This window comes from Bufo gargarizans, chromosome 10 (assembly GCF_014858855.1).
Source record: "Bufo gargarizans isolate SCDJY-AF-19 chromosome 10, ASM1485885v1, whole genome shotgun sequence".
Lineage (NCBI taxonomy): Eukaryota > Metazoa > Chordata > Amphibia > Anura > Bufonidae > Bufo > Bufo gargarizans.
Genome location: NC_058089.1, coordinates 127,720,325 through 127,737,416, shown reverse-complemented (window position 1 = coordinate 127,737,416; position 17,092 = coordinate 127,720,325). Strand labels below are relative to the sequence as shown.

The 17,092-nt window shown below is 44.8% G+C and overlaps 1 protein-coding gene across 1 annotated transcript in view; it reads left to right on the top strand.

Moving 5' to 3' along the window:
* SF3B2 (splicing factor 3b subunit 2) overlaps positions 1-17,092 on the top strand; it is a 67,644-nt gene that overhangs the window by 36,594 nt on the left and 13,958 nt on the right. The window contains exons 9-14 of the mRNA XM_044269789.1: positions 5,337-5,540; positions 5,697-5,822; positions 6,849-6,929; positions 7,368-7,595; positions 10,258-10,407; positions 11,637-11,726. Coding sequence (XP_044125724.1) covers positions 5,337-5,540; positions 5,697-5,822; positions 6,849-6,929; positions 7,368-7,595; positions 10,258-10,407; positions 11,637-11,726 — 879 coding nt within the window. The remainder of the gene's footprint in view (positions 1-5,336; positions 5,541-5,696; positions 5,823-6,848; positions 6,930-7,367; positions 7,596-10,257; positions 10,408-11,636; positions 11,727-17,092) is intronic.

The window sequence follows — 17,092 nt, the reverse complement described above, 5'->3', positions numbered from 1 at the left end:
TGCTAGGGGCTCAATCGCAAGTGCAAACAGCAAAGGAGACAGTGGAAATCCCTGCCGCGTCCCCCTAAACAGCTTGAAGCTTGATGACAACTCCCCATTAACTCTAATACGCGCCCTTGGCGCAGAATACAACTTTCTCGCCCAATTCCTTGGGGGACACAGGAAACCTTGGGTATAGCTTATCTCCATAGGAGGCGTGACACTAAGTAAAAGACTGTTAAGCCCCTCCTCCAGCAGCTATACCCTCAGCCTGGAGAGAGAGACTTCCAGTTTTTTGCTTAGTGTCAAGGAGGCAAGACACTCTCTGCACTGCAGAGCTGTCTTTGCAAAGATTTTTTATTTTTATTTTTTCCGGATTTTCTTCCAAAGGTGGTGTCCGCCTTTCACCTGAATGAAGATATTGTCCTTCCTTCTCTGTGTCCGTCCCCGTCGCATCCTCGGGAGCGGGATCTTCACCGTCTGGATGTTGTTCGGGCTCTCAGGATCTACCTGGATGTGACCAGACCCTTTCGACGCTCGGATTCTCTGTTTGTGGTTCCGGAGGGTCCGCGCAGGGGGCTGGCGGCGTCTAAGGTGGTTGTTGCCCGCTTCCTCAAGATGGCTATCGTTGAGGCTTACCGTGCTAGGGGCAGGGAACCGCCCTTTGGTGTTACCGCTTATTCTACCAGGGCGGTCGGGGCTTCCTGGGCTCAGCGTAATCGTGCCTCGGCTGAACAGCTGTGCAAGGCGGCCACCTGGTCTTCTTTGCACACGTTCACCAAGTTTTACAGGGTGAACACTTATGCCTCGGCGGATGCTGCTTTGGGCCGCCTGGTCTTGCAGGCGGCGGTGCCTTAATGTCTAGGGTGCTTTGTTCGCCTTGGATTGTGGTCCCTCCCTATTTGTGGACTGCTTTTGAACGTCCCAAGGTTTCCTGTGTCCCCCAAGGAATTGGGCGAGAAAACGAGATTTTTGTATAACTTACCAGTAAAATCTCTTTCTCGCTCTTCCTTGGGGGACACAGCGCCCACCCATTGTTTTTGCTTGCCCTACGGGTGTTTTTTTTTTTTGACTTGTTGGTGTTGGTTTGGTTACTCCTTGCCTTTGTCTTTCACTACTTGGGCACATAACTGGAAGTCTCTCTCTCCAGGCTGAGGGTATAGCTGCTGGAGGAGGGGCTTAACAGTCTTTTACTTAGTGTCACGCCTCCTATGGAGATAAGCTATACCCAAGGTTTCCTGTGTCCCCCAAGGAAGAGCGAGAAAGAGATTTTACTGGTAAGTTATACAAAAATCTCGTTTTTGTGCCCACTTAATGAATTATTCCCCGAAGCCCATTGTTCGCAATGCAAACCATAGATAACCCCATTCTATACTATCAAACGCCTTGGCCGCGTCTAATGATAGAATCGCTCTGTCACCCTCATCTTCTGCTGCACACTGTATACTAGCAAAGACTCTTCTTATGTTAATGGAGGTGGATTTCTGGGGTATTAACCCAGTCTGGTCAGGGTGCACTATTGTCAGAATCGCCTTTGATAATCTCATCGCCAAAACTTTAGCTAATATTTTAATATCCGCCACTAACAGTGAGATGGGCCTATAGGAGTCAGGTAACTTGGGGTCCTTTCTTGGCTTAGGCAGTACCACTATAAGAGCATCTTGCATTGAAGCTGGGAGGGATCTGCTTCTAAAGACTGTTGGAGAACCTTTAGCAACTCCGGGAGCAGCACACCCCGAATTTTTTTTGTATATCTCCGCAGGGAGCCCATCTGAGCCCGGGGCCTTGTCATTTGCCATGGAATCTAGCGCTACATCCAGTTCCTCTAAGCCAGGCATGTCCAAACTGCGGCCCTCCAGCTGTTGCAAAACTACAACTCCCAGCATGCCTGGATAGCTTACAGCTATTAGGGCATGCTGGGAGTTGTAGTTTTGCAACAGCTGGAGGGCCGCAGTTTGGACATGCTTGCTCTAAGCTAATAGGGGCATCTAGCATTGTTCTATTCTCAGGGGACAACTTGGGGAGGTCAATGCCATGTAGGAAATCCACAATCTCTGACTCCACACAACTCGTCTTGGATGTGTAAAGATCAGAGCAGAAGTCCTCCATAACCTTCAGAATTTCCCCTGTAGTCCGTTTACTCTGACCCTGCTCATTTACCAACTCTGTTATACATGTCGATCCCTGTTGAGCTTTTGAAACAACCGAGAGTAGGTGTCCCACACTTTCCCCTTCTGCCAAGAACTGCTGTTTGTAGAACTGTCTTTTCCTATCTGCCACTTGAATCAGATGGCATCTTAAATCTTCCTGAGCTAACTAAGTTCCGGCTCGCCGCCTCTGACGGGTCTGAAACAAATGTCGCTTCTACATCTTTAACAGCTGCATGCATACGAACATCTGTCTCCCTAGAGCGAGATTTATGTCTGATCTGTTGGATTAGTACACCTCGCAGGAACCCCTTCATAGCGTCCTAGACAATGTGCAAAGGGGCTGTACCCGTGTTAAAACAAAAATACTCCTTCAGTGCCCATTTCCCATCCTCCAGTCCACCCAGCGTCTGAAGCCAAAAAGCATTACATTTCCACAGTTTGGAACCCAATCTAGCGTTTCTTGCTAAAACCAATTCTTTTTTAAGAGGAGAATGATCTGAGGGATCTGGGGAGATACTCTATGGAATGCACCAGCGGGAATGCAGCTGTGTTAATCAAGGCCAAATCTATTCTTGATAGCGATGCAAAAGTGGAGGAGTTGCAGGAATAGCTGCGAGACCCTGGGTGCTGTATCCTCCAGATGTCCAGCAGTCCCACTTCCGCTATTTATATTATTAAGAGGAGATGTTCTCTGATGACTGACAATGTCGTGAACTCTGCATCTATCTATTCGCTCATCCGGAACATTATTAAAATCCCCAATTATCAACCAAGGGACACCAGCATACTGCGCTAAAATATCAAACCTTTTCCTTAAAGGGACCACCGAAAATGGAGGGGGGATGTATACTGATACCAGAACCATGCGCATATATACCTGCCCTCTTCATCTACATGTTCCTGCAAACATGGGAAACGGATACTTCTAAGCATCATTATGCTTACCCCCCTTGAATGTGAGGAGAACCCTGCATGCGACGAAAACCCCGCCCCCCAGGACTTACTCACTATGTGCAATGATTGTTTAGTCAAATGAGTTTCTTGTAAGCAGCATATAGCTGGGTGGAATCGCGTCAGATAATTAAACACACTTTGGCGTTTCGTTGCATCAGTTAGTCCCCTCACATTCCAACTAATTATTTTAGTCACTTGAGTCATTGACATTTATGTTTCTATAACTATGCAACACATTTGTTTGAGTTTGTAGGCTCACTGGTGTCTCTCCTTGCCGCCATTGCCACGATAACACCCCCCCATGTTAACTCCCCAATCAGAAAACAAGTAAAATGATTTCTCATACTGAACAACATTTTGCGCCCTAGGTGGGCGGCTATAGCTAACACAGCCTAGCTTGCGATGCAGCATAGCCTAGTTCTGTGTTAACGCTCACACAAGTCATAGTCATGCACGCTGCACGTGCTCCTGCCATCAAAATGTCACCATAAAATAATAACATTAAAACTGAACAGGATCCGCACTCCTTGACAACAATCTTCTTACTCCGGACATATGAAAAGGAGTAGAGAGGGAAAAACTATAATCAGACAGCGAGGGAGAAGCAAAAAGAAACAGATCATTAGACTGTTCTCTCCATAGCTAGTGCGGGTTATCCCCCAACCGTAGGGGATCAAGGAATGCAAAAAAAGAGTTGGACAACATTACCACCATCACACTTCAGGTGTCTGGGTCTTTGTTTCAGGCGATTTTAATGTAAATCCAGCCACTTTAGAGCGCCTTCCGAATTTTTTAAAATGAGTGGCTCCCAAGGCCACCACCCTCTATTTCGCCGGGAACAACATAGAATATGGTACTTGAAGAGTCCTCAGCTTCCGTTTTATATCCAGGAAACACGCCCTGCGCTTTTGAACCTCTGAGGAGTAGTCCGGGTATATTGAGATCGTCGCTCCATTAATGGATAGCTCCGGAAGGTTGCGCGCTTTCTTCAAAATAGTGTCTCTATCTTTGTAGTGTAGTATCTTAGCTAGGATCGGGCATGGAGGCCTCCCCGGAGGAAGCGGTCTAGTGGGCACTCTGTGTGCTCTTTCCACAGCATACAACGGAGACAGACCTTTATCTTGAAAGTTTTCCAATAACCACTTTTCAATAAAATCTGTAGAGTAAGCTCCCTCAGCTTTTTCAGGGACGCCCACAATTCTAATATTGTTGCGGCGAGACCTATTTTCAAGGTCGTCTGTTTTGGCAAATAACTGTGCAATGTCCCGTCCAGACGTCTTGGTAGCCATTTTAAGGGGCGCCTTTCCATCCTCTAGGCCAGACACTCTTTTCTCCACCTCAGTGGTTCTTTAAGAGATCTTGTGCAGGTCATTTCTAATGATCACCAAATCGTCTCTAAGTTCCCCCACTTGTAATGTCAGGGACTTGAGGGTGCTGCTGCACTGTGCCACTGCTCTCATGACATCCTGGAGTGTTGGCTCTTTATCAGGAGGTGCCTTTCCCCCCTCAGCTGCATGGCTCCGCTTACCAGACCTCACAGATGCCCGGGCTCCTTCCAGACCGCACTCACCCTTCCAGTGGCCTGATCAGGTTACTGAAGCTCACTGTATCCACCATTGCTGGATACAGCCGTGGACGATGATCCACCTGCTTTTCTGAAATAAATGCCGGGTTTCGGCAGGACAAATACCACTGCATGCAGCAGTTTTTGCCTGGCTGAAGCTGGCATTTATGCTGGAGCAGCCCGTTGGATCAGGTTACTGGATTCTCAACACTACTGTGAGCGTAGCCTAAGTTTGTTTCAAGGTTTTCGTTTTTTCAATGAAAGATTGGAAGTAGATAGGAAGTGTATATTCTGTTTATACGTTGCAAGATTTGGTTTTGGTTTCTATAGCGCCTAAGAGTAAAGCCCTCTTTATTTGGGCCAATAATCGGGGCAGTTCCCCAGAGCATTTCTGGGAAGACTAGTTTCTAATAATTCCCCTGGGTAACGTTGCAAGTGACTTTAGTAGTTTTACTGTAAATTGACCTAATACATTTTTATTTTTACTTTTTGTAAGAAAAAAGAAAAATATTTTATTTAAATATATTAAACAGCCCTATGTCGACAGAAAAAAAGCTCAAATTATCTTAGAAGCTCAACAGATAACGTTAGGACTGTAAAACCATTGTGTGCAAAATGGCTGAGAAGTGACTGCTCACTAAGGGATTAATATAAGCTTAATGGCCATATAATGCTCTCCTTCCCTACAGAAGAAAAGTCGTAGACGAAGGAACCGGAAGAAACGGACACATAAGAGAACAACTGCGGCCCCCACTGTTGTGGTGGATGATGTAAATGAGGCAGCAGAGGCCGACTCCACTGGAGGGAAAGTGGAAATCGAGTATGTAACTGAGGAGCCAGACATTTATGACCCAAACTTCATTTTCTTCAAAAGGATCTTTCAAGCATTTAAGGTGATTGATTCTTGGTGTTGGGTTGTTTAAATGGGGATCCTGAATGTTTTGTAGTGAAATATGGGGCTGGTCTTTAGTTTACCATAGATTACATGGACACAGAATACACAAAATTACTAAATTTTCTTCACTTCATGCTGTGTATTTGTGTGCCAGCTGACAGATGATGTAAAGAAAGAAAAGGAAAAAGAACCAGAAAAAGTTGAAAAAGTGGAACCAGCTGCCCCCAGAAAGCGATTTGAGGAAGAACTGATGGACAGTGACAGCGACAGTGATGCCGAGGTTGGTGTTGTCCACATTTAATACAATCTCATTCCATCCCTGTAAATGTGATAAAATAAAATTAAAAATACTTGGCTATTTTCTCCCCTTCAGCTTCCAGCACGTCCCATTGCTTCCTGCTGCTAAAGTCATCTTTCTGACTGCTGAGGCCATTGATTGGCTGCAGTAGTGACCTGTTTGCACAGCATGTCACTACTGCAGTCAGGAGGAACGGAGCTTGTCAATGAAAGTGTCAGGGGAGAAATGGACTGAGTATCGACGCTGTTATTTTATCGCATTTAGGCTCCATTCACACGTCCGTAGTGTGTTTTGCGGATCACGGACAGAGCAATGTGCATTCCGCATTTTGCGGACTGCACATTGCCGGCACTAATAGAATATGCCTATTCTTGTTTGCAATTGTGGACCCGGAAGTGCGGGTCCGCATTTCCGGAACCGGGCCGCACATCGTGCAGCCCATAGAAATGAATGGGTCTGCAATTGTGTTCCGCATTTTGAGAATGGGGCCTTACAGGGGCTTCCCCAGTTTTAATTGGACTTTTGTACAATCAGTTTGAGGACCTTTTCTAAGGCTGCCTTTACAGTTACATATCAGACATGTGTGATGTGCACAGCCATGATGTGTGAGGCTCTCATGTTTGTGTGTTACTAGATTATACATATGCGAGAGCTTGTTTAAGTGACATCTGTATCTTCTGACCTCCTCCTAGAAATAATTCAGTGAGGAGATGAAGAATGAGTGTCTACTAGACACCTCTGTAATTGGCCTATGTCTCAGGAGAGCAGATGATTGGGCATGTTGAAATGTAAAGCCTTTCTTCTGATTGTAGACATCAGGGGACTGGTGGCTGCTCCTAAATCTTCCCTAATCCACCCTGTTGCTCAGACAGTATCCTTCACATAGGTGGTTTTATCACAAATCCTGTATTTGATTTGACAAACTACTGTGCCCTCCTCCCAAATTTATTTTTTATTGCTTTTTATTTCTAAGCTAATTTTCTATATTTTCCCATTTCTCATTTGCAGGACAAAAAACTGGATGCCCCAAAACTGTCTAAGAAAAAATTAAGGCGAATGAATAGATTCACTGTTGCAGAACTGAAACAGGTAAACTGCAGTACAAAGCAAGCCTACTGGTGACTGGGTATACCCAACTATACGGGATAATATATACATATATTATCAGATATCGGTGGTACATGAAGCACCAATAAGAAATATTCATGAAGCAGAGATATTGCCTTTTTAACCCCATCAGGACTAGCCTTAATAGACCTTTAGTGACTAGCAATTTATTTTTCCTTTTACCATCGTCGCATTCCATGAGCTATAAAACACTATTGGCTGGGATCGGATATTAAAACCGTCTGCCCATTGCATAGACACAACTGCTGTGTCTGCACCATCCTGCAAGTGTAACCATATGTTGCGTTTTCTTTGACTTAGTTAAAACAGCAATATACAGTTAAATCATTTTGCTGGAAAATGTTAATTTCATACATATGCATTTCTTTTACCATGTTTTCATCTACTTGTTTCTTTTAGCTGGTTTCACGTCCAGATGTAGTAGAGATGCACGATGTCACAGCTCAAGACCCCAAACTGCTTGTGCACCTGAAAGGGACCAGGAATTCTGTTCCTGTTCCTCGTCACTGGTGCTTCAAGCGCAAGTATCTGCAAGGCAAGAGAGGAATTGAGAAACCACCTTTCCAGCTTCCTGAATTCATCAAGAGAACAGGCATCCAGGAAATGAGAGAGGCTCTCCAAGAGAAGGTGAGCAGTAATACTGTTCAGAAGCAAGTAATATACCACAAGCTCTTCGTTCTGAGGCTCCATTGTGCGATAGTAGATCTTTTCTTTAAGTAGGGTGAATGATGACCTAATTACAAACAAATCTTGCCACAAAAAGTGACAAGTAACCTCCACCATTCCATGAAAGCTTTAATCCCTACTTCCAGGAATGATCCATCATCTGTGAAATTTGGAGTTAAGGTACATGTACTGTGTCCTATTGAAACAAGACTGTAGTTTCATCTAGGGTTGTCACGATACAACATTTTTATTCGATTTCGATACCATAAAAATGTATTGTAATACTCCATACCATTCGATACTAAAAGAAAGAATAAAACGCCAAAAAAGCTTCATTCCACATTATATGGAACGTCCGGCCCATAATAGAACAGTCCTACTAGGGTGAATAGGATTTTACACAGTCCCTGTGCTTTGTGCACACAAGAGCAGGGAGCTGACCATGGCAGCCAAGGCTTCAGTAGCATCCTGGCTGCCATGGTAACCGATCAGAGCCCTGCGATTTCACTGCTGGGGCTCTGATTGGAGGCTGCCACTGCCATAAATGAATATATTGAGGAGGAGTGGAGGGGACCCTGTTGCCACTGCGCCACCAATGAGTATAATTAACCCCTTAATACAAATGTGAGCGGCGGATGCTGGCTGTATCACACAGCCGGAACCCGGCCTTGATAACATGCATCCCACCGAAGCGCATCGATGTGGCGCCTGAGGGGTTAATTGACAGGGTTTGCAGGAACGCCATCCCCTGTCATTCTGTACATGTGTACATTTGTATTAAGTGGTGAATTATATTCATTGGCTACAGCCCCTCCCCTCCTTTTCAGTGCTATTTTCATTGGTGGCCAGTGGCAGGCACATCACAATGGGAAGGGAGGGAGTGACTGTGCAGCGCTGGCCAATCGCCGCGCACAGCTCATAGCCTGGGACTCCCAGGCTATGAGCTGTGCGCTGCGATTGGCCAGCCTTGCAGCAAAGGACAACCCTAATACAAAAACTCCGCCCAGTACAACAGAGGGAGCTGCAGACACCGGAATCTATACCGGGCGAACGGAGCGGCGCCCAGACATACTAGTAAGTGCAGGGGGACCCCTGGGCGCCGCTCTGCCCACAGATATAGTTAGTCTTTAGTTTTTAAACTAGTGAAAGGTCCTCTTTAATTCAGCTCCGCGATGAACATAGTGGATGAAAAAATTCATGAATTGTGAGGTTTACCTGTAAATTAAATTAATGAAAATTAAACGCTAATGTTTGCATATCCAAAATTATAAATTATGACATGTCCCTCAAGACCACGGTCTTCTTTAGTCACGTTAATGCACAGCTTTGATTCAGAACGCTAACATGGAAAAAGAAATCGGCTGAACCTTAAAACTTTAACCACAGTGTTGTACCTAAAACTAAACGTGCCATTCAATTATGTTCCAGTACTGAAGGTCTGGTACCCGGTCTTGTGCAGTCACTTGCCGGCGGCGCTGCTTGACCCAGGAGTGAGCTGCTGCTTGGCAATGTGTCATTGCTGATGCCAGTGATTGGCTGGAGTGGCGCATTTGACCAGATCTGAATGTTTACGTGCTGGATAAGACCCTTGGCACTGGAACGTAATTGAGTGGCAGGCAGCAGGTGAGTGTATTATTTTCAGGTTGTGGTCTGACTGATGGTCAAGTTAGGCTGTTTGTTGAGTTAAAAGTCCAAACAGAGAGGAAGTTAATGTTAAAAAGCCAGGAAGCAGAATACATGGGGTTATTAATAATAAAAATGCATGGAATATTGACATATAGGTTGCTAATATGTGATGGAAGTGTCCCTTTAAGCCCTGCCTTAGCAGGACTTAATATGAACATGGCAATTTTGCGGTAGACTGCAATAGTAAATAGTAAAATGGTAAACTATTGCAGTCTATGGTATAAGTGTTACAGTTCACTAGGGAGATAAAGAATTGTTGAAAAAGTCATATAAAAAAAGACTACAAATTTTAAAAACCCCTTTCCCCATTTTACGAATAAAAATGAACATCATTGGTATCGCAACGTTTGAAAACGTCCAAATTCATTTACTATAAAGTACGGTATTTATCCTGTTTGAACACCATAATGGGGGGAAAATTCATGAATTGTCCTTTTTTGTTTGCTTACCTCCCAAAAGAAATTGAATAAAAGTTAAAAAGCCATCCATACCTCAAAATGGTGCTAATACATCTACGGCTCACCTAGCAAATAGCCTTTACACACAGCTCAGTAGATGGAATTATAAAAAAAAAGTTATAGGTGTCGGCCTGCAATGATGCAGTTTTTGTTGAAAGTTTATTTTCCAAAAGTATTGCATATATATATACCAAACTATATAAATCTCACATTGGCTGTAATCATACTGACCCATGGAATCAAGGGGAACGTGTCTTTACTACATGGTGTATGCTGTAAAGACGACATCTGCAAAACAGTGGCCGATACACAATAAATCATGTGGTGCCATTAGAGAGTACAACTTCATACAGCTATGTGAAGAGGAAAATACAGTGATGTCTTTTTAAAGGCAGAGAGTAAAACAATGAGAATTATTTGCTATGGGAATGGGTTAAATTCTTCTTCCTATTTATTGTCACTATTTGTTGTACTCGCAGGAAGAGCAAAAGACTATGAAATCCAAGATGAGAGAAAAGGTTCGACCCAAAATGGGAAAAATTGACATTGACTACCAGAAACTCCACGATGCATTCTTCAAATGGCAGAGCAAGCCAAAACTGACTATCCATGGAGACCTGTACTATGAGGTAAGGGCAATAGGTGCAGTGCCACCTGCAGCCGTGGTATTGTCTTCAGTTTTGTCACAGCGTAGCCATATTTCTGAAGCTACTGTGTTGTTTTTTGTCTTATTTATCTCCACCTCTAACCTGGTCCATTAATCCCAGACCCCAAAGCGCTGTACATGCTTTATTTTCCGTAAGAGGCAATAAACCGTAGTCTAAAATCAAAGCTGTGTTACTTATAAACACTTCAGACAAAAAGAATAAGGTTCTGATCAGTTGCTTTGAATTCCAGTAGCCGGATCTGGATGATGATCAGGCTAGCGGAGCTCGCAGTATCCAGCTGGTGTTCTGGCGGAAATGCCATGTTTCAGCTGGACAAATACCTCAGCATGCAGCGTTTTTTTGTCTGGCCGACATCCGTCATTTATGCCAGAACAGCCCATTGGGTCAGGCTACCGGGCTGTGAACGCAGCCTAAATACCTATAAGCACCACCCAAAAATCCTAGAAAAAGAAATTCCTTCTGTTTTTACAAGCCCCAAAAAAGCCCCAAAAGTATGGGGCCTTAGTAGAGTGAGGCCATAGTTTTTATGCAATGTATTTTCTGTAGAATACAAGATCAGAACACTAGCCTCAAAGCCTGGCATCAACATTTAGGTAAGGCGTTTTTTTTTTTTGTTTTTTTGTTTTTTTTTATGTAAAAGTATTTAGTTGAAATAAGAAATCCTCAACACATGTATATACGGTAGTTTCAGACATTTTTATTTTTTGCAATCTCTGTGAATGTTATTTCTAAAGGGGTTTTCTAGGACTCAGGCCCAGTTATCAGGTTCTGATGAGTGGGGGCCAAATCCTGGAACCCCCAATGTTCAGGTGTTGGAAGGGCTGCAGAGCTTGGGTGATGTTACATCCATCGGTCACATGGCGTTTCTGCAGCTCGGTTCCATTCAGGGGAATATGATCGAGTTGGAATACCAAGGATAGCCACAAGACAATGTATAGCACTATGCTTGGTATAGTATGAGGAGACCCTGGGATTTGGTTGGAACCAATCATGTTACTAACCTATACCTAGACATATGATAACCTGGTCATATTGGTCTGATTGTTAAGAATAATTATGTTCATGGAATCTTAAATCATATTGAATATATTGGTTAAGCGCTTTCATAGGACCGGTAATACGAGTATTAACATTAGATACAGTCAGTACTGTGTAAAATTAATGCATTTTAATAACTCTTCATGCTTTAGGGAAAAGAATTTGAGACTCGTTTAAAGGAGAAGAAGCCAGGTGACCTTTCTGAGGAGCTAAGAATAACATTGGGAATGCCAGTGGGACCAGTAAGTGAATGGTTAAAGTAAAAAAAAAAAAATCTGTCTTCTATGTGGAATTGATTGCTTTAACCCATTAAAGACAAACTTGTATACCTACCAAAGAATGATGTTCATGGGGATATGCTGTAACTTCAACCACGGCCGTTTAAGCTCGGCCAATATCGACCGCTGCATCTAAGGAGCTTGTCAGAGTGATGTCATCATGCCAGCGATGTGATCTTGGGTTGCTGTGGTGGCTAGAGTTCTAACAATTGCCTTCAGGCCTGCTATCTATGGAAGCTTGTAAGGCTCTGCCAAAGGCATAGTCTAATAGGAAGTCTGTCAGTATAACACTGACAGGTGTAATGCACTGCAATGCAAGATTTTTAATGGATGTGAACTTCTAAAACACTAATAACTGCACACTCCTGCATTGCAGTGCATTATACCTGTCAGTGTTAGGCTGAATTCACACGTCTGTGGAACCTGGTCCGTGAGACACCGTACTGGCATTCTGCTTGGTTGCTATTATGCCGTGGGCTTCGTGCCGCCGCCTTATGATCTATAGGAGTAGATTACTGTACAGCGGCGGCGGCACAAAGCACGCGCCGTCATAGCAACCAATGACGCCGCGCACTCCTGCACTAAGCAGGATGCCAGTCCGGTATCTCTCAGACTGTGTTCCACGGACGTGTGAATTCAGCGTTATACTGACAGGCTGCCTATTAGACCATGCTTTCGGCAGAGCCTAATGGGCTTTAATAGATGGCATGCCTGAAGGCCATTGTTAGACCTCAAGTGGGACAATTTTTTAAAATAAAATGTTAAGGATAACATAATATCTCCACATCCGTAACAACCCGAACTATTAATTTATTACAGTCATGGATTGATGCTATTACATTCTCCTGGTATAAGGCTTTGATACACCTTAAGGCTCATGCACATGACTGTATGTATTTTACGGTTCACAAAAAATAGATCTGCAAAAAAAACGGATTACATCTGTGTTGATTCTGTATTTTGCAGAACGAAACAGCTGGCCCCTAATAGAACAGTACTATCCTTGTTCGTAATGCGGACAATAATAGGACATGTTCTGGTTTTTTTCTGGAACAGGAATAAAGACATACAGAATTGGTATGCACACGGAGTAACTTCCGTTTTTTTGTTTTTTGCAGACCCATTGAAATTTAATGGTTCTGTGTACGGTCTGCAAAAAAAAACACAGAAATAAAATACGTTTGTGTGCATGAGCCTTGAGAGTTTATTGGGGAAAATTTAGAGACACTGTCTAGAGATATACAGCAAGCAGGGCATATATGGCTAATTTAGTCATGACAAATTTCCTGTAGTAAAAATGGTAATATCAGGCTTTTTCTTACTATCATGTAAGTAATCCCGCTACTTAGATGGAATTTAAACCATGTTTATTGGAATAAAATTTCAGAAATTTTCTAAATTACTGTACGTAAATATGCAATTCACAATGCATTTAATAACTTGAAAACGATGTTCTACATTTAACAATTTTACAAAATCTATGAAATTGTACTCAGAAAAAGTTAGAAAAGCTGTGAGTGATTGTGCGGTCTGGACTACAGAAGCGCACTTCATTATCTTGATAGGTCAGGCAGATGCACACAGCATTATCAATCTGGCAGAGGCACACAGCATTATCAATCATTATAATACCATGTGCTTCTGTAGTCCAGACCGCACAATCCCTCTCTCACATGGAGCGTGATTCCCGCAAGGGGCATGCTCTTGTGAAAGAACTCTTAGAGCTGTATCACACAAAGCGGAATGGAGACTGAACTGATGCATTCTGAGTGGATCCTTTTCCATTCAGAATGCATACTGATCCGTTTTGGACCGCTTGTGAGAGCCCTGAACGGATCTCACAAACTGAAAGCCAAAACGTGAGTGTGAATGGGATTAAAAGAAACATGTAAAAGTGGAGCTGCTATAGTCACTGCTGCAATAAAAGGGTTGTCTGGGAATAAGTAACTTTTTACACGAGCCTGCAGCCTGCCTCCGCTATGGAAAGATCCATAGTTATCTGCTCGCTGCAGCTCCAGTCCTGTGTGTGTGTTTTCATCATCTGGTTCACAGCTTGTTTGCTTCCTCTGGCCTGAGCATGGTCATCTGCTCTACTGCAGCCAATGACAGGATTCATTGGTGATGTGTCCATACGAGACACCTCACTGCCTAAACCAGTTATTACTGTTTGAAATATAAAGACAGGAGAGGTGAGAACTGATTTTCTATCACCTCTAGAACACCCTGATTACTTTTTATAGTATAAGAGACAGAGAACATAGGAGAGGTGAGAACTGATTCTATATGACCATCAGAAGACCCTGCGTATTACTGTTTATAGTATAAGGGTCAGGACAGGTGAGAACTGATTCTCTATCACCACTAGGCACTCTTCTCATCACTGCTGTTGATGGATAAGGGCCTTCGATTGATAGAACATAAAATATATTTGATTTCTAAATGTATATGAAAGTTAATAAACTACTGACAATATTAATACCAGATCATTTTTTAAGCTGGAGTCGTTACATTTCTACCGACTCCTCCCAAAACTAGCTTCAATTCTGCAGCCCTGACAGCAAGTTTCGCAGTGGCTTAGACAGTATATGTTTGGCACATTTGGCTGTTTTTTTTTTTTTTACAAAGTGTTGGTGTACTTTCATTAGTAAATGTGGGCCAATGTTTATTCAATGATGGCAAAGTGTCCAGGCCTTGAAGGCAGCAAAGCTGTCCCAATGCCCCCTGCACCATCCTTCACAATTGGGATGAGGTGTTTGTGTTCCTTTTGCCTCCTAACGTAGCATTGCCTCATCTGCACAATGTTTCTGTGCAGATGAGACTAAAAGTGGAACTTTTCTCGCCCATATTCATTGGGGGACACAGGAACCGTGGGTATAGCTATGTCCTCTAGGAGGCGTTGACACTAGTAAAAGCTGTTAGCTCCCCCCCTGGCAGCTATACCCCCTCCAGTCTGGAGAGAGAGCTTCAGTTTTTTTTCTAGTGTCAATAGGAGGCAAGACCTCCCTCCTATGCAGGGATCTCATGAAGATTTTTTATTTTAGTTTATTTTTTCCCTTCTTTTTCAGATGGGAAAATGGTGAACGCCTCGCCTCCCTGTTCTCCCGGGGTCAAGTTGTGCCAGTGCCGGTCCCCTGCACTGCTGCCTCCCCCACAGAAGACAGGGTGGACCAGGGCAGCCTCGCTCCCTGCATCCCGCCAGCCAAGGGGTCACCCGTCCAAGTCCCTCTTCCAGCATCCTGCCACTACGGTGCCAGTAGCTGAAGGGGTGACCCTGCTGGACCAGAGGAAGGGTGAAGATGGCGGCAGAAGAGGATGAAGATGAGGTGAGTACACAGAACTAGGTAAGTATGTTTAACCCTTTGGGTTGGTCTCCCCCTCCCTCCCTCTTGGTGGCAATAGTCTCAAACAGACAAGGCTTCAGCATAGCCCTGCACCTGCAGCCATTCCCAGCTCCCTTCATTCCCAGCACTGCTAAAGCAGTAGGTTCAACGGTGCTTGGGGGTTAATGTAACACTCCGGGTCCTACTGGGTCCGGAGCGCAGTAAGTGTGGTGTGTACCTGGCTATGAACTGTCGGTGCTCCGACCGCGTTTTATTGCAAGCAGAGAGCGGAGCGCAGCTCCCGCTCCCCGACGGGAAGATCTTCCTGAGGCCGCATCTACCATCCTCCACCCCTTTGGGAGCGGACGCGTTGCTCCAGAGGGGGTTAAACACCCTGCGTTTGGCCGGCACCGCCTAGGTGCTCTGACCGCGATATTTGCCCGGCCCGCTCTCTGTCCGCCCGCCCCGCGGGGTGAAGCCCCGTCCTTTCTGGGCTGGCGCATTTCGCAGCTGGCGATGCACTGCTGGTCTGTAGCTTCGGCAGATGCCCTAAACGGCCATGCGCAAAGGGCTTGGATCGCCGCTTGTGGCGATTGAGGAGGATGTGGCCTTAGGCCGGCATATCTAAGACTCTCCTAGTGCAAGGTTAGTAAGTGGAGGAATATAAGCCCTTCCTGCCTCTTGTGCCTAGAGGCCGGCTTCTTCGTTTAAAAAAAAAAAAAATAATGTTAAAATGTGCTTTCATACTGCCCCCCTCATCACCACAGGACCACCCGGTCTGTGTGGTACCAAGCTTGGCCCGTTTCCTATAGTGGACAAAGGAGGACATCTCATAGTTCCCAATCCGCCCTCTTGGGTCGTTGGTTGATTTTTCCTCCACCTGCACAGATCCAGGGAGGACAGCTGCATTATTCCCAATCCACCCTCCGGGTCGTGTGGTTGATAGTTCTGCGGCACAGGACCTCTGGATTACCAATCCGCCCTCCGGGGCCATTTTTGGTTGATATATTCTCCAACGCACTCCAGCACAGGACCTCTGGATTCCCAATCCGTCCTCCGGGGCTGTTTTGGTTGATAATTCTCCACCTGCACAATCCAATGGAGAACCTCTGGAAGTTCCCACTCCACCCTTCGGGTTGTTTGGTTAATAAGCTCAACCTACGCAATCCGGTGGATGGACTTTTTTAGATTCCCATTCCACCCTCGGGGTCCGTTGATTGATATATCCCCTCCAGTGTGGCCTACTCTGCCACGGGCAGTTTTCTGTGAGGTAGAACTGCGCGCAAGCGAGCCAGAACAGAACATTTCTCCTCGGTCTCCTGCACACCCCCAAGGGTCCCGCTCAGACGCGCCCTTCCATCCCTGGAGAGGGGATGAGTGATTTGGTCTCTATCTCGACTCCCTCGCAATCTTCCGAGATTGCGTCCACAGTAGCCAGCAGTTCTTGTCGTTTGCATTACCCCCTTTCATAAGGTGGAGTATTTGCACCATTACTGCATACCATACCTACTTTAGGCATAACTGCTAGAGCGCTGTTGTCAGTGACGCCCGGAGTAGTTTCCCCTTCCATAGGGGACGGAATTACTTTTCCACTAGGTAGTTTCGGTGGTTACTGTAGGCATTACCTCTTCCTTAGGTGGAGTAATTGCATATCGCATATGCGTGCCCTTCTGTAAATGGCGTTATCTCTCTACCGTTGCATTCAGTTCCTGCTGTATGCATAACCACTTCCGCTAGCAGTACTCCTTGTATGCATTACCCCTTCCATAGGGAGTAATTGCACTACTACGGTTACAGTACTTGCCTTATATATTGTCCCCTGCAGTTGATGGACTAAGTACAATTACACTGTTTTTAGTGCCGGACGTATGCATCCCCCCTTCAGTAAGTAGCGGCATTGCATCTCCACTGGGTTCTGTTCTTGCTGTATATTTGCCTTCTCCCATCACCGTGCTTCCTCTTGCGTTCCCCTTCCACTAGTGGTCCGCTTACAGGGAATACCTAAGCATC